General features: G+C 53.2%; 1 protein-coding gene across 4 annotated transcripts in view; it reads right to left on the bottom strand.

Annotated features, from left to right (window-relative positions):
- ITGAL (integrin subunit alpha L) overlaps positions 1–22,835 on the bottom strand; it is a 39,536-nt gene that overhangs the window by 3,374 nt on the left and 13,327 nt on the right. The window contains exons 11-30 of one of the 4 annotated variants that reach the window (XM_047714070.1): positions 22,680–22,812; positions 19,198–19,349; positions 18,938–19,075; positions 18,260–18,457; positions 17,984–18,114; positions 17,153–17,313; positions 16,911–17,062; positions 15,271–15,360; positions 12,521–12,577; positions 12,360–12,430; positions 11,878–12,019; positions 9,975–10,085; positions 9,708–9,787; positions 9,506–9,592; positions 8,009–8,084; positions 3,424–3,537; positions 3,101–3,157; positions 2,906–3,007; positions 2,407–2,502; positions 1,562–1,672 (exon numbers count right to left, since the gene is read on the bottom strand). In XM_047714070.1, the coding sequence (XP_047570026.1) occupies positions 1,562–1,672; positions 2,407–2,502; positions 2,906–3,007; positions 3,101–3,157; positions 3,424–3,537; positions 8,009–8,084; positions 9,506–9,592; positions 9,708–9,787; positions 9,975–10,085; positions 11,878–12,019; positions 12,360–12,430; positions 12,521–12,577; positions 15,271–15,360; positions 16,911–17,062; positions 17,153–17,313; positions 17,984–18,114; positions 18,260–18,457; positions 18,938–19,075; positions 19,198–19,349; positions 22,680–22,812 (2,259 nt within the window). The remainder of the gene's footprint in view (positions 1–1,561; positions 1,673–2,406; positions 2,503–2,905; positions 3,008–3,100; positions 3,158–3,423; positions 3,538–8,008; positions 8,085–9,505; positions 9,593–9,707; positions 9,788–9,974; positions 10,086–11,877; positions 12,020–12,359; positions 12,431–12,520; positions 12,578–15,270; positions 15,361–16,910; positions 17,063–17,152; positions 17,314–17,983; positions 18,115–18,259; positions 18,458–18,937; positions 19,076–19,197; positions 19,350–22,679; positions 22,813–22,835) is intronic. The other 3 variants (XM_047714073.1, XM_047714072.1, XM_047714074.1) reach the window with 3 other exon arrangements.

Genomic DNA, 22,835 nt, shown 5'->3' with positions numbered 1-22,835 from the left:
ACCTGCCTGGCTCAGTCCATGAAGCGTCTGGCTCGGGGCATGATCCCGGGGTCGTGGGATGGAGCCCGAGTCTGGGTTGGGGGTGTCCCTGCTCAGAGGGTGTCTGCTTCTCCCTCTCCCTCTGCCCCCCGCCCCCTGCTTGTGCTCTCCCTCGCCCGGCTCGCTCTCAAGTAAATAAATGAATGATCTTTAAAAAAATAGGTAGAAATTACAAATAATCTAAATGTTGATCAGTGGGGATCTTATTAAAGAAAAGGTGGGGCATCTGGACAGTGGCAAACCAGCGCAGGTTACAGAGCAAGAGGTGGACGTGAGCGTGCTCTCGCGGAGAGACAGCAGCACAGAATACTCGGTGGGAAACCCAAGCTCCCGAGCAGTTTATATGGGATCCTTCCATTTACATTTTCTTTTCTTTTCTGTTTTTTTTTTTAGATTTTATTTATTTATTTGAGACAGAGAGAGAGCGCGCAAGCAGGGGGAGCAATAGCAGAGGGAGAGGGAGAAGCAGACTCCCCGCTGAGCGGGGCTCGATCCCAGGACCCAGGGATTATGACTTGAGCCAGAGGCAGCGGCTTAACTGACTGGGCCACCCAGGCGCCCCCCTTTTATGTTTTCTACCTATATACACAGACGCTGACTTTTTCCCTCTGCCTCTCTCATGCGCACACGTATACACATATTTAAACAACAAAATTAGAACCTGGAAGAACAGAAACCAAATGGTTGTTAATGACGACCCTGGGGGAATGCAACAATAAGAAACTGATTTTCTGCGCTTTTCTGGAGGATTTGAGGGTTTCATATGGAACATCTGTCCTCCGGCATTCTTCATCTGGCAACTCCTTCAAATCCCAACTCAAACGCCTCCTCTCCTGGGAGGCCTTCCCGGACTCCCCCAGCCTAAGTGAAGTTCCAGCGTACAGGCCTTTGAGTGGAGCCCTTATCATGTGTGCGCCTGTCTCTGCCATTAGACTGGGAGCTCCCCTCTCCAGTGCTCCAGTCTCCACCATTAGACTGTGAGCTCCCACAGTGCACCTGTCTCCACCATTAGACTGTGAGCCCCCCCAGTGTGCCTGTCTCCACCATTAGACTGTGAGCCCCCCCCAGCTCACTGTCTCCACCATTAGACTGTGAGCCCCCCCAGTGTGCCTGTCTCCACCATTAGACTGTGAGCCCCCCCCAGCTCACTGTCTCCACCATTAGACTGTGAGCCCCCCCAGTGTGCCTGTCTCCACCATTAGACTGTGAGTCCCCCAAAGGCAGGGACCATGTTTGTGGTATGTCTCTCTGTGTCCCAGGGCCCGGCCCTTGAGTCGTGGGCGCCCCCTCCTTCCCTGGGTACCCAGTCCTGGTTCTGCCAGCACCTGGTGGAGGGATGCGGGGGGGAGTCTTGTTTGCTCTTGGGGCTTCATGAGCCTTATCTGTGGAAGGAGGGAGTGGGCCTAGGCCACCTTGATCTTTAACGGTCCTGGATCTTGACAGTCTCTGCCCTGACTCCTGCGAAACCCTTTTCCCCAGCCTGGCTGTCTAAGGCAGGCCCATGGCTCCCAGAAGCTCCTACCTTATAGAGGACGGCGAAAATCACCAGCAGCACCAAGAGCCCTCCGATGCCACTCAGCACGTAGACGTAGAGCATTTCCTTCTCATAGACGATATCCACCTTCATAAGGACCTGCAGGCGGAGAGCTGGGGACATGAGAAGGCTCTCCCACCTCTGACATGCTTGTGAATGGCTAGGTCTTCGCGGCTCTGGTCGGGACTACTGCCCCACACTGCCAGGCTGGCCTGGATGCCTCCCTCCAGGGAACCCCCACCCCCACCCCACCCCATGCAGCCCCCGGAGCCAGCAGGCAGACATGCACATGACCCAGCGGAAGCCCTGATGTAGCTATCTCGAGGCCAGAATGAAATGTCAGAATCTCGGCCCAGCATGCCAAACCTTCCAGAACCTGGCTGAGGCTTACCTAATGAGGGGAAGCTTCCCTTCCCCTGCTCCAAGCTTCCTGCTCTGCAAACCGCCTTGCCACCCTCTCGCCTGGGTGGCCTGAGCCCCCATGCTCACTGCTTGTTCTGCTTAGAGCACTTTCCTGTCACGCTCCTAGTGGGCAGGGGGTGGGTACCCTCTGCTGAGCTGCCAACACACTGATCTCTGCCTGACGCATCTCATCAGACGGGTGACCTCATAGCCTGACTGCTTGCCCACCAGTGGTGGCAGGGAACCCATGGCACTGCCCTCCACGGCCCTCGCCAAGACAAACCGCTCTGACTGCCCGGAAGCTCTTCCTTTTGGGCCCAGCCGGGGGCCCTCTGGCTTCTGCTCTAGTTCCTCCAGCTCCGCCCCCCAGGGCTCTACAGAGCCCTCCACCAACCTCTGTTCCTGGGGCTTCTGAGAAGCCAGAGCCCTACCTGGGCCAGGGAGGCGTTGCTGCCGTAGAGGTGGAAATGCTTGCTGCTGTTGAAGGAGACGGAGAGGGAGCTGCAGAGGCTGAACATGGAGGGGGCCTGTGGAGGGGAGTGGGAGACGTCAGGCCGGGGAAAACAAGGACCAGAACCTGCTGACTTCTGCACCCCACCTTGACTCAGGGGGAGAAGCTGAGGAGAACAGGCCCAGGTGGGGAGCACCACGGCTACTGAGTTCTCCACTGGAGCATCCTAAGGGGCCACGCCCCACTGCTGGAAGGAAATTTTCCCTACAAAGAACCCAGAAGAACCATCCGTAGGCCCAGGAAAACCGCCTGGCAAATTCCAAGCAAATCACGGATGTCTTTCGTCGGCTGCTGTGAAAAGATCAGGGCTTTGCATCAGGGTCATAAAGAAAAATGTAGGAAGCCCATCTGGTGGGGAGTCCGCTGCTTGTCCCTCAAGCACCCCTGACCCACTGCACCTGTTGCCAGCAGCTGCTAACCTTGATCTCCCCGACCAGCTCCACAGTCCCGGTCACTTGGACGAGGATCTCCTCCTTGAAGTCAAGTGGACAGTGGAACTTGGCTCTGGGCAAACAAGGCTGCCGAGAAGGAAGAGAGCGGGGGTCAGAGAGGCCTGTCTTCCCACCTGCACTCTGCCGGCCCCCACCCCAACTTCTGAGCCCACCAGCCCGGACCTCAGCCTCGCTGGGCAGCCTCTCCAGATCCTCACGATAGCAGGTCACAGGAGAGTCCTAGGAGTGATGAGATGGGTCCTCGCTTAGTCCAGAGCAGAGAGGGAGGACGCTGGCCCCTTAAGGCCAGAACGTGGCCTCCCTCTCCGTTCCTCAGTTCCGGGGGCATCCCAGGACACTCCCACTGGCTCTTGGCAGGTTCAGAAATCACTGAGCCCAACAGGACGCGTCCCTCCTCACTCCCTTCCCACACGTCTGTACCCCCCTTATGAGCTCACTCCCACCAACCCGAGTGTCCCTCCTTCCCCTGGGCCCTGGCTACTTACCATCTGCACATTCCACTCATGTGTGATGGGCCCCTCGCTGTAAGGCCCCGGCACCCCAACCACGGCCTCCAGGGCGGGCACGTTGTGGTCGTAGACAGAGGGCTGAATCCTCACCTAGGACAGAGGACATGGGACAGCAGAGCCCTAAATGCCGGCCACCCCTCCAGAGGCAACGCTCACTGGCTGAGGCCTGAGGGCCTGCTCTTTGCCAGGCGGCGGGCAAGGACAGCTCGTCCTCGAAGCTTGCCCCTGCGGGCTACATGTGCCTCTCTGCCTTCTCCGAGGGCAAACCTTCGAGGTGATCGGTTGACTCCCCAAGGAGAGGGCAGCGCCCCCCTATCCCCACTGCATGTTCCCACAGTGCTCTGCGTCCCCAGCAGGACATAGGTCTGTCTGTCCAGGGGCTACATGCTCCGTGAGGGCAGCAGCTGTGGCTCCTTTTGCTGACGACTCCCTGCTGCCTGACGCACTATCTAGCACACAGCGGGCCTCCCGAAAAGTCAATGTTCGAATGCGTGAAAGAAAGAAGGAAGGGCATTTAACAAGCATAGATGCGAAAATTGTTTGCACAATGCAGGTTGGGAAGGACTTGCTTTGGTGAGGGCATTGAACTGATTTAAGAAACAAGGCCTGAGTGCCCTTTAGATGAGAGAGCGAGCTTGTGCGAGGGCTGGAAGATTCAGAAGCCGGGAAGGAGTAACTCAGGAGCAGAACCACGGAACAGCTCAGGGAGGCCGAGCAGGGAATCTCAGAGCCAGTCTGAAAGGTTCTGCCATGGGTCACTTGACAAACATTTGCGGACGCTTGAAAAATATCAGGTCCATTAAATTAAAAAGGCCTACATCAGAGTGGCCTTTGAATTTAACCATAGAAGACTGAGAGGAGTGGAACAGACGAAGATGGGGGGAGGCCCCCAGGAAGCGAAAATGCAGGGAGTCAGGACAGCACCAGGCGAGTGAGACACGGAGGGAGGTTGGGGGCCTGGGACAGAGAGGTGGGACACACGTCTGGAAAGGAAGCTTGAGGTAAGGTTGTGTGACCAGAAGGCCTAAGACCAGAAATCAGGGGACCCTCAACTAGGCAATGGTCAGTCACAGAAGTTAGCTGAGGAGGGCAGGCTCCGGGCGGCTCCCTCACAGCAGGCCCAGAACAGAAAGAAGTGGGGACAGCAGGCGGAGGTCCAAGCTGGCAGCCTGTGCCAACAGCAGCAAGAAGATGAGGGGCCAGAGTCTGAGTGGTCGTGGGGGCCAAGGAGACAAGAGAACATGGACTAGAAGTTGAGGCGGGGGCCATGCATGGAGGAAGGACAAACTCATCTAGACTTGGAAGTTTTACTTGAGGAAAAGGGTAGTTTTGAGCACCCCTGAGGTGGTGTTGGCTTAGAGAAAAGCGACACACTTGGTTTAGAACACATTGAGACAAAGCCTCAGGAGGAAAAATTGCACTCTTAGGTATATACCCAAGAGAAAGAAAACCTGTCAACACCGAAGTTTGGGCAGGAACATTCAAGCAACACGGTCTATAAAAGCCAGAAAGTGGAAACCACCGAGATGTCCACCAGCAGACGAGCGGACAAATCTGGCGCGGCCTACCTCACAGTGGAATATTATCTGGCAAGAAAAAAGAGCATAGCACGGGCCTGGGCTACAGCGCGGATGACCCCGAAAACACCCTGGGAACCCACAGAAGCCCGTCACAAAAGACGCGGTACTGTAGGATTCCTCCCCTACATGAAGGTTCTTTCTGGAATAATGAAAATCTTCTAAAATTAGATTGTGGTGATGGTCGTACAACTTTGCAAATATAAGAGTCACTGAACTGCACACTATTTTTTTTTAAAGATTTTGTCTACTTATTTGAAAGAGAGACAAAGAGAGCACAAGCTGGGGGATGGGCAGAGGGAGAGGGGAGGGACAAGCAGACTCCCCCACTGAGCAGAGGACCCCAATACTGAACCCAGACCCTGAGATCAGGACCTGAAGTCAAATCCTTAAGGGACTGAGCCACCCAGGTGCCCTGGATCTGTACGCTTTAAAAGTGGGTAAATCAGGGGCGACTGGGTGGCTCAGTCAATGAAGCCTCTGCCTTCCTGCTCAGGTCATGATCTCAGGGTCCTAGGTCCCTGCATCTGGCTCCCTGCTCAGCAGCGCGTCTGCTTCTCCCTCTCCGTCTGCCCCTCCCCCTCATTTGTGTGGTCTCTCTCTCTCTCTGAATAAAATCTTTTTTTAAGAAGCAGGTAAATCATACGGACTGTGACTTGTATCTCATTCTATCATGACCAAAAAAAAGATGTTTGAAGACATCCTGGTGGAGAGCAGTGACAGGCTGCAGGGGACAGAGGAGCCAGAGGGTCACAGTGTGGACTTGGGAACAGCAGGGGGACTCAGACGCAGACGGCGGGGTGGGCAGCGGTGTGAGCATGCGGGGCCCCGCGGTGGTCGCTGAATGCTGGATCTAGGCCCTGGGCAGCGCTGTCATCCCTGAGACACAGAGGGGATGGCAAGGTTCAGGGAGACTGGTTTGTTTGAAGTGATGGGGGAGCAGAGCTGGCATCTGAGCCCCGGCTGGGCCTCCCGAGACTGGGACAACGGTGTTCCATCACCTTCCTCGGATGAGGGTGAGAACAAGCCTCAAAGCAGCCACCGCTTTGCTGGCTGACGTGTCGAGCGCTATGCAGAACACTTCACATGCATCGTCCTGTTTTTCCTCTTAACAACCCCATAAAGTAGGTGCGATTATTATCCCCACTTTACTGACTGAAAAACTGATGCTCAGCGAGGCTAAGCAAACCACCCAAGTCCACACAGCTGGAAATGGCAGAGCTTCAAAAAGCTTTCAGGCTGACTGAAGCTTATGTGTCCTAACCGGCCAGGAGAGGAGGAGGGGGAGGAAAGGGAGGAAGCAGACCCCCCCCCCCCCCCCCCCCGGCACTGGACTACCCACCCTGTCGAGCTTACAAAAGACCCCAGGTGACCTCCCTGTTGCAAAAAAAAAAAAAAAAAAAAAAAAAAAAAAGCCTAACAGGAGAACTTATGGCAAGAGGGAAAGATCACCAGTGTCCCACGCTGAGCTGGGTTTAGTTAAAACAGAGATCATTAGGGCCTTTAGCAAGAGGAGCCAAGCGGTGGGCTAGGCAGCCAAAGGCAGAGCTTGAGATGCTGGAGAGTGCTGAGGTGGCTGGAGGGGGCTGGAAGCATCTGACCAGGATGACTTGAGAGAGAGAGAGAGAGAGAGAAATGGGGTGTGGTTGGGGGGGGAGCGCAAAGGGTTTGCGTCCCTTCCCAGAGGAGTGGGGCAAGGAAGGAAGCAGGCTGCCGCAGTCGCTGAGGAATCTGCAGCCGGCGCACCGGTCCCAGCCATTAACCATCACCACTTCCCAGGCACTGGGCCAAGCACCCCACGTGGAGTAAGTAAGCCACTTCACCCTCACAACCGACCCCTGCAAGTTCTTCCAAACGCCATGTGTCACAGCAGTTAACAGTTAACAGTTAAGCCCTTGGCCCAAGATCACACAGAGATGGAAGGGTAGAATTGGGGCTTGGATCCACGTCTGCCCAAATCATCCCCACTGTTCCACTGGTAAAAGGACTAGTCTGCCAACCTCCTTGGGGAACCCGGAGGCATCCCAGTGAACAGCACTAGAAAACAAGCCTAGTGGCCATTCTCTGTGCAAATGGGTACCTGACCTCCCCAGGGGGGAAGTCATGATATCCAAGTCAGATGGCTCCTGCCTCTGTTCTAAAGGGGCTAACTGGCTGGGGTCCCTTTCTTGCTGGCCTCCTATGCCAGTCTGCCCTGACGCCAGTGCGGCCTTGGGCAAAGAGAGTTTCTCTGTGGGGCCTCAGTTCCTTCCACAGGAAAATGAGAATGTCCTTGGGGGAGTCAGTACCTACTCCTCTCTCAGAGGTTACCTCTAAAAAAGCCTTAGACCACTCAAGCTTTAGACCCAGAGGCTGGCCTCCCTCTTCTTCCTTCCCATAATGAAGATTGCTATTATAGCCCCGAGCATATGGCATTGAGAAGCGACAGATCATTAACTCAGAGGTTAAACACATGAATTCTGGTATTTCAGTAAGTGCTGGAATCTGACCTTTCCCCTTTAGTAGCTGTGTCACCTGGCAAGTCGCTTGACCTCTCTGTGCTGTGCATGTCTCATCTGTACGCTGGGAATGGCTACGCTTCTGCCTTCTGGGGCTTTCACAGGTTGGGGGGGAGAATCACAGGTGGGGGGTCACACAGATAAAGTGCCAGGCACAAAACTTGGGTCAGGTGAGGGGGTCAGGGTCCCTGACTTATGTAACTGCTGCCCCAGCGACTAGCCAAGTACCCGGACTAGAGCAGTGGCTCATTAAACGTGTGCATGAAAATCTAGGTTCTCTCTCACCCACAGAGGAAGTATCCTGTGCTGGAGAAAGGGGCTGGGGAAAGTCAGCAGAGGCTGTGAGGTGCTCTAGGAAGGATCACGGGGTGAGGTGGAGGCCGCTGGATTCGCCGAGGACAGGGCTGGGTCTCTGCAGCCTCGGTCCTCAAGATGGGGCTGAAAATTGTGTGACCCCCAAGGGCCTTGTCACACAGAGGCTCATACCTGGTAGCAGTGGTTGACAGAATGGCTCCTGGGACCCTTGGGAGTGAAGCTGACATACAGTGTGGAGTTTTCCTTGCTGTGGAGAGAGGGAAGAGCAGAGGTAGAAAGGGGAAGACAAGGACTGGATCTCCAGCAGAGCAGGGACCGGGAGCCAGGGGAAGCCTCCGAGGGACTTCCCCAAGGATCACGCAGGCATGCTTTCCTGTTACCCAGCGCTCTGCTGTTTCCCCTCTGGAAAGTAAGGCTCGTGGAAGGGGGTCCGTCTGCTGCACAGCATCCTGCTGTAGAGGGCCAGGGCTGGAACCCAGGCGGATGTGCATTGGAGCTGTGTGCTACCCACCACACAAGGTCCCCCCCCGCCCCATGAGGGTCTCCACTGTCCTCTGGGTCCTTTATCTCCCACACAACGGCACCAGCCTCTGGCTTCCTCGCCATCTCATCCTTCCAATGACCTTCCTAATGTCACTGCCTGATTCTGCCATCTACCTGCTCGGAATCCGCCAATGGCCCCCTGCTGCCCGCAAGGGTCAGCCCACAGCACCCCCCATGTCCAGACCTGCCCGCTGCACACCCCACACCCATTGTCCCCTGTGCCTGCACACTCCCTGTTCCCCAAACCCACCCCACTATCTGCTGCCTCCTTTCGCCTATGCTTTTCTCTACTGCGACAACGTCCTTCCTCTTCCCTGGCCCTTATCTGAACCCCTTCATTCTCCAGACCCCAGTTCAAGCCCCTACATCTCCGTGAATCCATCTCTCTTCCAACTCAAATCACTTCTCCTGGCTCTAATTTCATACCACACTTCAGACAATATCATTGTGTTTGGCATTTGCGTTCAAAAGTACCAGAGACCTTGGCTCAGTCACTGTCCCTGTCCTCTCCCTGAGCCAACTGGAGAAAGCTACTCTGCTTTTGGGGCTTCATCCCCTTTTCTGTAAATGAGAAAATCCAACTGGTGATCCCCATGGGTCCTTCCTGCGGTAATCTTGTGAGACTCTCTTATTCTGTGTACACATGACCTTGGCTTCTCCTTGTGAAGACTTGTGAAGAGTTTCTCCTTCTCCCTTCCAGGTCCCTCCAGGAAGGGGCTGCATCTAGCATGGGGTTTTGGGGTCATTTAGACCCAAATTCGGACACCAGCAGCCGTGCTGCTTAGCTGTACGCCTCTGGAGGGAGGTTCCCCCTTCTCTGAGCCTGCCTGTTCCATGGTAATATGGAGGGAGGCACAGCTGCCCCACAAGGGGCTGATAAGGTCAACCCTCCATGTGCTTTTTCCTCCATCAGCAAACCGCTGATTTCAGAACTCTTAAAGGGCCTCCGCTCTTCTGGGTGTTGAAAACTCTTGGGCTTGTGGTTGGAAGCAGTTCTGATTATCCCTGGGGGGCCCGAGGAAAGGGGGAGGCTCTGAAGGAGAGCCCTGGGAGGCGAGGCTGAGCCCTGAGTAGGGAGGCGGAGGTGGGAGGAAAGGGCGGTAGGCTGCTCAGCCCTCAACTTACTCCTCGGTGAGGATGTTGATGGGGTACAGGATGGGGATGCTGGTGGTGGCCAAGTTGTTCTCCAAGACTTTTGAGTCCTCATTGTCACTGCGCGGGGGCAAAGCAGAGGGCAGTGTTAGGAGAAGCGCGTGGCCAGGACCGTGTGGCCGTCTGTGAGCCGGGTCAGCGGGGCCCATGGGGGCCTGCCTGGGGACCTGCTCACCAGCTCACATTGGCGTGCAGCTCGACAAAGTCCCCCCAGGAGCTGTTCAGCAGCGTATGAAACATCACTTGGATGGCAACCTGGCAGGGGAGAAGAGGGGAATGAGGAAGGAGGCATCTCAGGGCGCCCAAGCCCTGATTCCAAAGTCCAAGCTGTCATTCCCTTTGGGGTAGGAGGTGGGGGGGAGCTTCTTTACCCATTACCTACTCCCTTCCCTCCCCACCTCAGCCCGGCCCCTTGGAGGCTTGCAGAGCTTGAGACACTCACCAAACTGCCTGCTTTAAAGATGGGAGAGCTCACATTGCAAGAAAGGATCCTGGTCAGAAGCTTGGATACCTCAGGGAGCTCCTCACAGCTCACGGGTATGTGGGTGTGGGGCTGGGGGGTGAGAAGAGAAGGAACACACTTCTTAGTGGGCAAGGCCAAGGTTCCCAGAGGCCACCAACCCTCAGGGCTCACACCCCCTGCTCTGTCCCTGGGGGGGCCCATTCTCGGGGTTGGGGGTGGGGCAGAGAATCAGGGGCACAGCCAGAGGCTTCATTCAAAGATGTTCACTGCAGTGCTGTGTATCATTGTGAAAATCCAGAAGTGATCAAACAGTTCAAAGAGCTAGGAATGGTTCGGAGCCAGGCGAGGACACAGTGAGATCTACACAGTCAGCAATTGTTCTAAAAATGAGCTCGAGGGGCGCCTGGGTGGCTCAGTCATTAAGTGTCTGCCTTCGGCTCAGGTCATGATCCCAGGGTCCTGGGATCGAGTCCCACCCACATCGGGCTCCCTGCTTGGCGGGAAGCCTGCTTCTCCCTCTCCCACTCCCCTTCCTTGTGTTCCCTCTCGGGCTGTTTCTCTCCATCAAGTAAATAAATAAAATCTTAAAAAAAAAAAATAAGCTTGAGCCCCGATCCTGGGCTAAGCGGCACAGAACCATTCATCTTCATCATCATCTGTGAGGACAGATCTCGGTCTCAAATTGGGGAGGGAATTGGATAAGGAGACCGAGGCTTGGGGAAGTCGGGTGACTTCTCCAAGTCCCACCTCTGGGTCACCTGGCAGGGATCTGGTAGGAATGGGAACAGGGGTTTGTCTGACTCCAGATCTCCAGTTTTTCATCACTCTACTAGATGCCCCGTGAGGAAGCGTTTAATGCTATCGGACGAGAATAATTCAAATGTCCGCAGACAGATGACTGGATAAAAAAAAAATGGGGTCTATCTATACAATGGATATATTATTTAGCCTTAAAAAAGGAAGCAAATTCGCCCAAGCCACCTCACAAGCCCCACACTAATTGGAGAAGACAGACACAAGAGGACAATATCATATGATTCCACTTCTGTGAAAAACCTAGAGCAGGCAAATTCATAGAGATAAAAAGTAGATGAGAGATGACCGGGGGCTGAGGGGGTTATCGCTTTTAATGGATGGAAAGTTTCTGTTTGAGATGATGGAAAAATTCCACGGACAGATGCCGGTGGCACAACACTGCAAATGTTCTCAATGCCACCGAATTGTGTGCTTGAAAAGGGTTAAAATGGTAAATTTTCTATTATGTATTTTTTACTACAATAACCATTTGTTTTAAAAATAAGGAGGAAAAATAACCAAATGAGAACAAAATGCCAATCAGTTAAAACAGGTATAGAATGAATGAAGATGCAATGTAATTTATAAGCACATGCATAGACACACAGCAGGATAAACACCAAAATGTTAAAAGCAGTAACTGTTGGTTTTAAGAATACGGGGCCATAGTCTTCTCTAAGCTTCTCTGGGATTTCCAACTTTCTGGGGGTGATCATGCATTACCTCTGGGCTAATAATTAACAGAGTAAAAGTTGTATCTAAAACAACCTAGGCCACTCCGCAAAAACACGTTGGTCACCTTTCAGAGGGAGGGAGCTGGAGCTCACGAAATCTGTGTCACAGTCTCCACTCCATGGGACCCTCTCACTAGCCCTGCAGGTGCCCCCAGCCTCACCAGTCGAGGGATCCGTAGCCCATGGAGGGAGGGGGTGGCCATCAGCCTGAGAACCCGGATGTGGACCTAAGGCTTCAGCACGCCAGTTGCTGCCCACACCTTCAGGCTGTCCTGTCTGCCCGAGGTTCTGCGAGGGGAGCAGAAGCTATGGGGACAAGGGTGGCCTCAGGTAGGCCATGCCTTGGCGCTCACCTTGCGCATTTCCACTTTGCGGAAGGAGAGTCCCTGGGGGAAGCTCAGGTTGAGGCGGACCCAGTACGCGTCTTCTTCTAAGTTACTCAGTGTCAGCGACACGGAGAGGCTGGCAGAGGGGGTCAGACGCAGGACTCCGGATCTGTGGGCAAGACCCGGCAAAAGTCACAAGGGCCCAGGTGTAGAAGCAGGCTCAGAGGTGGGGGCTGTCAGAGCTGAGGGATCGGCCAGGTGAGAAGAAATAAATACACCGAAATCAGCTCCTGTGCACAGGCTTTGAGGGATTCGACCTCATCTGATCCTGACAGGAGGGTCCACGGGACTGGAATTTCTCAGAGAGGGAAACTAAGGCCCGTAGGACACATGTAGTGAGTACAGATGCAGGTGTTCTGTCTCGAAGTCCCCTGTTCTCTCCCACACCCGGGAGCTGCCTCAGGAAACACCAAGTGGGACAAAAGAGCCCATGGGATTACAGGCCTCACCCTGGAGAGAACGACACCCCCAGGTCTGCCTCACACTTCTTGTCCTCTCCGCAATTCTTCTCAAAAGGGATCTGAAAGGCCAAGGAGAAAGACTAGGAGGCCCAGGCCCCAGAAGCACGAGGGACAGACCCTGGCCTCTCCAGCTGCCCCTTCCCCCTTACCTCCTTGGTCTCTGCGTGTAGTGAGGGCCTCAGGATGGGCTGTACGTTCTTGCCCTGCTGAGCACAGAATGGTGGGGGGGGGACCAGGAAACAAGATGGTTAAGTTGAGGCAGCGGAACTGTCGAAGGAGGGCTGAGGAGCTCAGAGCTTGGGGCTCAGCTGGGCCGGCTTGGGGGACCCCTCAGGAGCTCCAGGCGGCAACTCATCCTCCTGACTCCGCCCCAAGGCCACCTGTGCAGCTCCTTAAGGGAAGCTGAAGCTCAGGGTGTCCACTGGACAGGAGAACCTGGCCTTGACAAAGGAGCTCCAAAGCTCCTCCCAGCCCATCTCCTTCCTTGGGCTCACCTGCCTGTGACTAGCTTTCACTGTGGTCCTCAGCAAACCCCAGCTCCCCCCCGAGAGCAGCTCTCCTTCTCTCCTCAGATCAAGGCCAGTTTTCCCAACATTTCTGGGGTTTCTGCTCCAGGCCAGGCCCTGTGCTGAGCGCTGGGTGCACACCAGAGAACAAAAGAAACACACAGCCCGTGCCTCAGTCTGAGGGGAGAAATGACCAGCATCTTCGAGAGTTTGATGGAACAGTATGGGGTATATTCAGAGCCTGCAGAAGGGAATCCTATCCCCCACCTGGGGATGGGAGGCTTCCTGAAGGAATGGATCTCAACTGAATTCTAAACCATGAGCAGGAGAAAGCCCGGCGAAGAGAATGGAGAGGGAGGAAGAATGGCAAGAGAGATGGCATCTGTGCAAGCGCAGGAAGATGCTCAGACCCCCTGCAGAGTTTATGTGGGGGAGGGGACGTGTGGGGGGAGCGGGGGGAGGGCAGGAGTCCACAGCAAGGTCCAGGTTCCCCTGGGCCCTGAAGCCACGTTAGGCAGTTGGGACTTTATCTTGAAGGTAATGGTGTCATAGAAGTGTCCTGTGAGTTATTAGATGAATGTTCTAGAAAGGCTCCAAACTCCTCCACTTCCAGGCCACCAGCCAAAGAACCTCCAGACCCTTCCCCCCAGGGCAGGGTTTCTGGGGGCCTCTGCTGACTGCTCCCACCCACCCTCAACACAGATTCCTGCCACTCACTAGACCACAGCCAGCCCCCAAGTGGACATCCAGGGTCTCTGTCTTGCTCAGTTGTCCTTCTCCCAGAAGCTAAGCCCACCTCCTCATTTCCCTTGAATGTACCACCATAGCTTTCCTTATGCTCTTCCTCTTGCCTCTCCTCAATCCACCTACCCAAAGTCGACTCATTTTGCAAGACCCAGAACCAGAGCCACTTCCCCCAGGAAGCCTTTCTTGACAACTGTGAGCCCAAGTCTCTTTTTTTACCCTGAGTTTCTACTCCACACTGCCTGGCTTAAAAAAAAAGAAAAAAGAAAAAAAAATAGTGCCAATGGCAGAGGCTGCTGGTTGTCTCCATATATCCTCCCTCGCCACCTGCTTTTAAAACAGACCCTCCCCTTTTTATCAGGTTACGGGGTTGGGTTGGTGGGTGCTGGACTGTAGGCTGCGCTTCTCATGCTCTCAGTTAGGCGTGGCCATGTGACCAAGTTCTGACCAATGAGATGTAAGGGTATGCATCACGTGGGGTTCCAGTCTCAAAGGGAACAGGGTGCTCTTCTAACCTCTTTCCCACGCCTGCTGCGCTCCCAACGCCTGCTGCGTTGGGTTTTGCCATCTTCATTGCCTGTGTTCACACTCTGCCTCCTTTCTGAATGTCCGCCTTCTCTGCTCTACCTGGGGACTTCAAGGGTCGCATCTTCCCACGCCTGTACACAGCCTGTTGTAACTGTCTGTTGACTTGTCTGACCCCCAGAGCAGGCTGGGAACCCCTTCCGGGTAGGGAACATGTTTTATTTGCCTCAGTGGAGCCAGTTCCCAGAACAGGGCTTTGCACAGGCAGGGGCTCAATCAACTTCCCTTAAGCCCTTGATGAGCTTCTGGTGGGCAGGGGCTTTCATTTCTGGGGAGCGTGCCACTGTACCCTGCAGACCCCTGGAGAGTGAGCATGCTCGGGGGAGCCCTCAGTGGGTGCTGCCAGAAGCCACGAGAAAGAGTGCACTTAGCAGTCCCGTGCTCCAGCTCTGGGAGAGGCCTCATGATGTCATGATGCATTTTATGGACGGGGACACAGTCCGAGAGATGGATGGAACCTGCTCAGATGTTCATGCCAGGAAAAAGGAAATCCACATCTTTGGGCGGGAAGGCTCGGGCTCTTTCCACCAGATTCTGCTGCCTTGAAGCCAAAATGCTAGCTGAGCATCAAGGACTTGAGGAGATGAAATCTGGCCTTGGTCCTGGGTGGGGAGTGTGTGGTCCAGCAGATGAGGAAAGGTATATTTTCCTCTTGTTTTACATCATGATGGTCCCCCAATTCGGCTTTGAGGAAACTACCTGTTCACAACTAAATACACTTCAGTGAGAAGGCTGACCAGGGTGCCCTGGCCTCCCTGGAACTTGCAGCCTGAGCAGTGTTGGGCTCCTGGGGAGGTCTGAAGCTGGTGCTAGGGACATTCACTGAAGGGGCTGTGTCTGAAGAGTCCACCCGTTATCCCCTCCCCTCAAGAGCCCCCAGAGTCTCCACTCTGATTCTCCTTCTTCCCACTCCTGCTTTGCCAAATACAAGCTCCCATACGTTCCTTTCCTACTGTATTTGGTTTCTATTGCTTAAAACCAAAGACTCCTCAATAATACAGTCCTGCTAAACTGAAATTCTACTCTCCTGTTTCCTATCAATTCCCTAGGTGAACCCTTCTTACCGCCTGTTGGTCCCTCGGTGTCCCTTCTTCCTCCGGGAGAGAGAAATTTAGGGAGATGTTGATGGGAGAGATGAGGTCTTGAATGCATACCTGAGGGTGATGGGAATGCCACTTGTGTTGTGAGTTTAATCTTCCAGTTAAATGCTCACCTGGCTTGTACTTTACAAATGGTGAGATTCTAGCATCAGGTGTTTATAATATGTCCAGGGTCCCTTCTCAGCACAAGTCAGCTCCCTCAGCCCCAACTCCCATGGCAGACGTTGCTGCTCAACCACCCCACTTTTCCCACTGAGTCCTGACCAAACCCCTCAATCTCTGTCAAACCGTTCTAGGAAGCCATTACCGAGGTTTGCACAAGAAAAGAATATTCTAGAATAACTAGAATATCTGAGTTCCTTGAGAACAGGGATGGGTCTTGGCCTTTTATGTTATTCCCAGTCCCTGGAATACAAAACTGGCACTTTGTAAGCACCCAAATCATCTTCCCCTGAACTCCTTCACCAACCCTAAGAGGCAGGCATTATTATCCCCACATTAGAGAGGAGGAACATAAGGTCAACATATCCCCACATTAGAGAGGAGGAACATAAGGTAATCCAAGTTTCCTAAGGCTTAGAGCTAGGAGGTGAGCCCAAATCTATCCAATCCTCAAGTCCAAGGTCTTCCCATCATGACACACTACCTTTTCTCTGGCAAATTTATGTTGAAAATCTCCAAATCTTATGGGGGGTAGGGGTGAATGCAAGGAAGCAGAGGGGCACGGAGTGCAGATATGAATGAACTAGGAGAGTGAGCTCAGAACTGTTAACACTGTGATGGCTGTTTGGGGGTTCACTGAGCTATATTTTCTGCTTTTATATGTTTGAAATTTCCCCATAACAAAAAATTTAAAACGAACCTCAGAATCTTTTTGTTTTTGTTGGGGGGGGATGAGGGACAGAGGGAGAGGGAGAGAGAGAATCTCAAGCAGACTCCATGCTGAGTGTGGAGCCCGACCCAGGGCTTGATCTCACAACCCCAAGATCATGATCTGAGCTGAAATCAAGAGTTGGACGCTTAACCAACTGAGCCATCCAGGTGCCCCCAAACTTTAAAATCTTATACACCAATCCCACACCCAATCTCTTATTAAATATTTAAAGGATCATAATAATTTACCATCAACCCTATTTTACACAGGACTGTTAGAAGCAAACTGAATTTGGGTGTCTCAGCAGTTGCCCAAATTGATATTAAGGAAATATTTTTCTGCAATGGATGTTAATAATAAATGACTATGGGCACCTGGCAAACCAGGATACGTGCCGTGACTGAATATTCTGTAGCTATTCAAATACTTATGAAAAAGCTGGGTAGTAAGCATAAATATATGATGTGTGGAAAAATTAGGCGAAAAAATGGGAAGTACTTTCTAATGGTAATGATGTTAAAACGCCTACGTCCATAGATTAAGAACTAGAGGAAAAATGCTAACGGGATTATTACCACTATTACATGAGGAAATGGTGGTGTCAAGAGACCCAAGGGCCTTGTGACCCAGCCAGACGACCGACCGAGCTGAGCTTTGCACTGCTGCTCCCATCACCGAGGTCAGCTCCGCCACACCCGCACTTCCTAGGGCAGCCCCCACCGCTCCTTACCGGGAAGTGGAACCAGAACTCGGTGCAGGATGGTTGTCCAGTGACCACTGTGTGCCCGCTGAGTTCATGTCTCCCTCCCAGGAACAGTCCCCGGCTTCTGGTCCGATGGCCATCCAGCTGCAGAGTGTAAGTGAGATTGGCAACCAGCAGTCCTGGGCAGGGAGAAAAGTCAGAAGTTGAAGGGGCAGGGTTTGGGGGGTGCCCTGGAGCCATAAGCAGCTGCTCTGGGAAACGGCACTGACCTTGAAATTGGAGAGTGAGAGGCTTGACCTGGAAGCAGACTGTGATGTTAACTCCTTCTTTCTTCTTGTTACTGGGTGAATAGGAGCATTCCACTTCGTGTACCGGGATCTCCGCCGGGGAGAAGGTTATCTGAGTGAGGATGTCCACCACGGGCCGGGAGCTGTGGAGTGGAAAGCAATGCTCTCCCTGGGCCTCAACTGTATTCCCAGTCAGACCTGGGGCTCCTTCCACAAGCATCCAGAGGACTCTAATCCCCAAAAGCAGACCTCAACAGCCCTGTCTCCTCGAAACAGTAATAATAATGGTAATTCATTAGGGCTTCCCATTTCCTTCTAGAGGCCCTCTGACCCATTTTCCATATGGAAGAATGAGCTTTGGGGAAGTGAGGGGGAACAAGGAGAAAGAGACAGAGAATCCCAAGCAGGCTCCACGCCCAGGGCGGAGCCCACAACAGAGTTCCATCTCCCGACTCTGAGCTCAGGACCCGAATGCAAACCAAGAGGCAGACACTCAACGGTCTGAGCCACCCAGCTAAGTGACTGGGGTAAGGCCACCCAAGAAGTAAATGGCAGAGCTTGGACCTGCATCTGGGTGACCAGTTTCTAGAGCCGTCCCCGGCTGCTGCTTCTCTAGGAGGTTGTAATGTCAGACCGGCCTGGGTTCAAATCCCAGTCCATCACTGAATTGCAGCCGTTTAAAGCAGAGTAAGACATGAAGGCTGTGCGGGAGGAGAACCTCTCTGCTGGGGCTGGGGGAAGACTAGAGGAGTCCTACTACATGGGGAGCTGTTTGAAGGACGAGAGCTGTGGTCATCCTCACTCCTGTCTTACCTGAGCACAACCACCAGCCCCTCGGCTCCCACAGCCACATCCGTCAGGCCGTCTCCTCCGAGATCTTTCACCCCATGGATGGATCGTCCAAACCATCGAATTCCCGAGGACACCTGGGTCCCTTTGATCCGCTGAGATCAAGAGAAAAATTCCTGTTACGCTAGGGAGAGGACGGGCCGGAGGGTGGGACGAGTCAGGCTGGGGAGCGGGGTCTGGGTTTGGAGGCTTCTGGGTGCTTGGGAATGGGTTTGGGGGGCCAGGCAGGGCTCTTCTCACCTGGCTTGGCCGGGGGCTCAGTGCCCCACGCTGCCCGTTGAAGATGTACACAGCCCCCTGCTCCTCCAGAGGGGCCCCTACAGCCACGTCCACCAGCCCATCCCCGTTGATGTCCGTCAGGGCTGCGATGGCTGCTCCAAACCGCCCAAGCGGGTAGCCAGGGTCCCCCTGCAGCTCTGAGACCACTTCGAACCTCAGCTAGGAAGGAGCAAAGTGACAGGCTCCACCTCAGTCACTTGGCCAGCGTTTGCAGGGGGCGGCCCTGTGTGCTTGGAGAATGCTGAAGGAGGGTTGGGTGTGGTCTCTCACAGAACGGTCCCAGTGCAGCAGACTGACCTGGGCTCAGGTCCCAGCTCCACTGCTGGTTGTCTGGGTGACCTTGGGGCTTTGGAAGGTGACCCAGCCTTGCTGAGCCACAGTGATCCCGTTTATGAAGGAAAAGCTCAGGGTTTCCCAGAAGGTGACTCTGTGAGGACCACCCAAGGTGTCCTGTAAATAAAAGATTTGGCCCTGGGCCTGGCACACAGCCTACCCTCCCTGGGCACGGAGGCTCAGGTCCCGTGGTTCTAAAGGTCCATTCCACTGTGACCCAACAAGGAAAGCCTTTCCAGATAATTGGGGCCCGGGTCGGCTGGGAATCTGTTTCTCCTCCCACCTCCTGGCGGTCCTGGTCCCCACCTGTTTTTTCTGGTAGATAAACACCCGGCCTCCTCTCTGCTCCCCATAGAACAAGGGGGCTCCGATCAGCAGCAGCTCTGTCTCCCCATCTTGGTCCATGTCAACGCCACACAGCTCACCACCGAAGTAAGAGCCAATCTGTAGGGAGAGGAAGAGGACCAAGGAAGCCCCATGAGTGGGTATGTGCTTGCAGACAGCAGGGAGCATGACTGGCGCCCTACCAGTCCCTGACCTGCAGAAGACCCCAGGGCCATGCTCACCTGGCTGCCATCTATTTTCTGGATTTGGTTCCAGTGTCCTCTGTCCTCTGACTCCTGGAACAGCAGCACCCGCCCCACGTGCTGGTAGCGGGGGGCTCCAGTGGCCAGCAGCAAATTGAGCCTTTGGGAGGGCAGCAAGGTTACTGTGTAACCTGAGGGGGGTGAGGGAAAGAGAGAGAGAAAGAGAGAAAGAATGGGCAAGAGGGAGGACAGGGGCTTGGAATCAGGAGCACAGTGGTGGCTGGAAGAAGGTAAAACCCAGGGACAAAAAAGAGCGGAAACTCTGGAAAACTGGCTTAGAAGCAAAGATGCTGTGAAACAGAGGACCTTCCCCAGAGAAAAGCAGCCATGTGCTCCAAGGGGCACACATCCCGCCATCTTGGTCTGAAACTGCATTTCTCAAACTGTGGCCAACGCACAGGCCCAGGAAAATGCAGCCAGGAAACCTGGAGCATCTTCCTGAGTCTCAGCTGACCAGAATGTTGAGAAAGGAGACTACACTATTTTAAAATAATCACATAATGGGGCCCCTGGATGGCTCAGTCAGTTTGGCATCTGCCTTCAGCTCGGGTCATGACCCCCGGTTGGGCTTCCTACTCAGTGGGGAGTCTGCTTCTCCTTCTCCCTCTGCCCCTTCCCCCTGTGTGTGTTCTCTCTCTCTCTCTCTCTCAAATACATAAATAAAATCTTTAAAAATTAAAGTGAGATATAGTCATAAGATGAATGAAAAATCTGCATGAATATTAAAAATAAGGCAGGAGACTTGAACACATTTTGTTTGGAGTTGTCTCTTCAGGCTACGCTCCTAGTCCACAGCTTTTATGGGCAATGAGGTTTCTCCCTGTGAGCACGTTGCTGGGACGGCTGAGGAAATGCTGCCTGAAACTGGACCGAGGATCGTGCTCTAGCCAGCACCCATCCATTAGGGACGCTCTGATTCAGGAAGACGACTAACTGACCCAATTTCATCTTCTCTACTTAGAGTAGTGCAAAGGAGCGACACAAACAGAGCCATCCGAGACACCACCATGCAGGAGAAGAAGGGCAGAGAGGCTGAGCCCCTTTCCCCTCCATTCGTGCACGTTCTTGGAGTGCGGGAGTTGGGAACTTGCCGGTGGAAATCAGGGGCGAGGTGGTATTCTCAGTGCCTAAGCCTCCCAGCTGTGTGATCTTACATAATTACGTCTCGCCCTGAGGCTCAGTTTTCTCAACCAAAACACGGGATAGGACAGGATGGTTTTGAGGATTCAAGATGACCACATATGGAGGAGGATAGTACCAGGGCACCCAAGATTATTTATTTATTTATTTATTTATTTATTTATTTATTTATTTATTTATGTTAGCAGGAATTGAAAATTTTTTCTTTTTTCTCTTTTTCTTTAATCATGTCCATATATACACAATATATGCAGCGTGTGTGTGTGTGTGTGTGTGTGCCTAGTGGGACCGGTGCCTAATTAGAGAGTAAAATATGGATTATTTTTTCTTGAACCATCAATGTTGCTGGCTGGCTCGCAGAACACTGTGGGACGCAAAGCTCCTTGAAGGTGATAGTGTAGGAGCTAAGTGTAATAGGGCCACCGGGGGGGGGCGGCGGTCGGTTGAACAACCAACTTTTGATTTCAGCTCAGATCATGATCTTGGGATCCTGGAATGGAGCCCCGTGTCAGGCTCCGTGCTCAATGGGGAGTCACCTCCGGGATCTCTCTCTCCCTCTGCCCCTCCCCCCTGGCTTGTTCGCTCTGGAATGCACGTGCTCTCTATCTCTAACAAAAAAATAGAAATATTTTTTATTTTTATATTTTATTATATTATATTTTAATTATATTAAAAAATAAATAGTGTACATAATAAAGATACCTACTAGCATGGTTATAGTAAGAATAAAATGAGATAAAATTTGTCAATACATGTCATGCGCTTAGACCAGTGCCTGACACATAATACTCAGTAAAGAATGTCAAAAGGGAGAGAGAGAGAAAGTCATGGAGGGTAGCTTTCCTTAGAAGAGTAGATGCAAGATGAAGGGCACTAATTTTCCCAAGGAAATTATGTAATGAAGTCTTTGTTTCTGAGAGTTTATTTTTTAAATTTTTTATAAAGCATAGATATATTTTTAAGATTTTATTTATTTATTTGTCAGAGGGACAGAGAGAGAGAGAGAGCACAAGCAGGGGGAGTGGCAGGCAGAGGAAGAAGTGGGCTCCCTGCCCAGCAGGGAGCCTGATGTGGGGCTCGATCCCAGGACCCTGGGATCATGACCTGAGCTGAAGGCAGATGCCCAACTGACTGAACCACCCAGGCGTCCCTGTTCTGCGCGTTTAATAAAGACATGGCCCGCCCCTATACACTGGTCATGGATGAGGCGGGGTGAGAGGGTTTCTAGGTAGAGCCTGGAAGCAGTCCTATCCCAGGGCTCTTGAAGCCAGTCTGTGCCTTGACACAGGTTGACTACATGAGCATGAACCAGAAGAGCTATAACCTCTGTGCACAAGAGTAAGGCCTCTCTGTGCCTGAGACTGTCAACCCCTTGGGTTGACCAGCAGCCCCAGAACTGTGCAGGACAAGCTCACAACAGGGACACCATGAGTCAGAGAGAAGCAACTGCAACTGTGGACTGACCGGGTGCCTTTGTTCCGCCCTTGGCATCTGAAGAACTCTTGAGGTGAATCAACCTTGGAGTTCGTGGGCAATTCTAGAGAAGGAAGCCTCAAGGAGGACCGTCAGGTCCCCCTACTAATGAGGCAGGCTGCTGTAAAATGGACCCAGAATTTAATTTATGGGTAAGACACAGAGAGGTCGCTGAGTAGGCAAGCTTGAACAAGCTTTGGATGGGACGGTTTGAACAATGCTGGCTGGCACTGGTCTACAAAGGGTGGTACTTAGCTAACTAGAGATTCAGGTCGGGGGGAATACTGGCTTGGTGTGTGAAAGTTGGGTAAACAAGGTGGCTGGGGGTACGGGCTCAGGGTTGGCTGGCTGGCAAACTGCTCACAGGCCCCTTGTTCACTATCTGTAGGAGTTAGCTAGCCCTGGGAGGGGCAGTGTCTCTGGGATTCGCAAGGCCTCAAGATGTCCAAGCATCATAAAATGCAGAAAACAAAAACATGACTACTACACAGCAGAGGAGATATTAAGGGGAAAATTAAGAACATTATAGCCCTGGGGCACCTGGGTGGCTCAGTGGGTTAAGCCTCTGCCTTTGGCTCAGGTCATGATCTCAGGGTTCTGGGATCGAGCCCCACATCGGGCTCTCTGCTCAGCGGGGAGCCTACTTCCCTCTCTCTCTCTCTGCCTGCCTCTCTGCCTACTTGTGATAAGTAAAATCTTAAAAAAAAAAAAAAAAAGAACATTGCACCCCTATTTAAACTCTGAGTTTGTTCATGCTGGTTGCTTAACTACCTTCATTACGGTTTTGAAAGTTGTTCTGAGTGACCCTGGCCCCTCAGACCAAAAGAAAGCAGCAGAAAAGTACTCACCCAAATAGCCTGATCTCGCTTCTGGTGTCAGTGGCTCATTTCCAACAAAATTATCATCCTGCAGGTCTGCCGTCAGGTCTAGGAAGCCCCCAGCCCAGTCCTTGGCTCCAACCGCCCCCACGACGCCATGGCCCTGCCCAGGAAGGAGACGAGCAG

Source organism: Lutra lutra, chromosome 18 (genome assembly GCF_902655055.1).
Source record: "Lutra lutra chromosome 18, mLutLut1.2, whole genome shotgun sequence".
NCBI classification, from domain to species: Eukaryota; Metazoa; Chordata; class Mammalia; order Carnivora; family Mustelidae; genus Lutra; species Lutra lutra.
The sequence above is the reverse complement of the archived record's forward strand: the minus strand, read 5'-3'. Positions and strand labels throughout refer to the sequence as shown.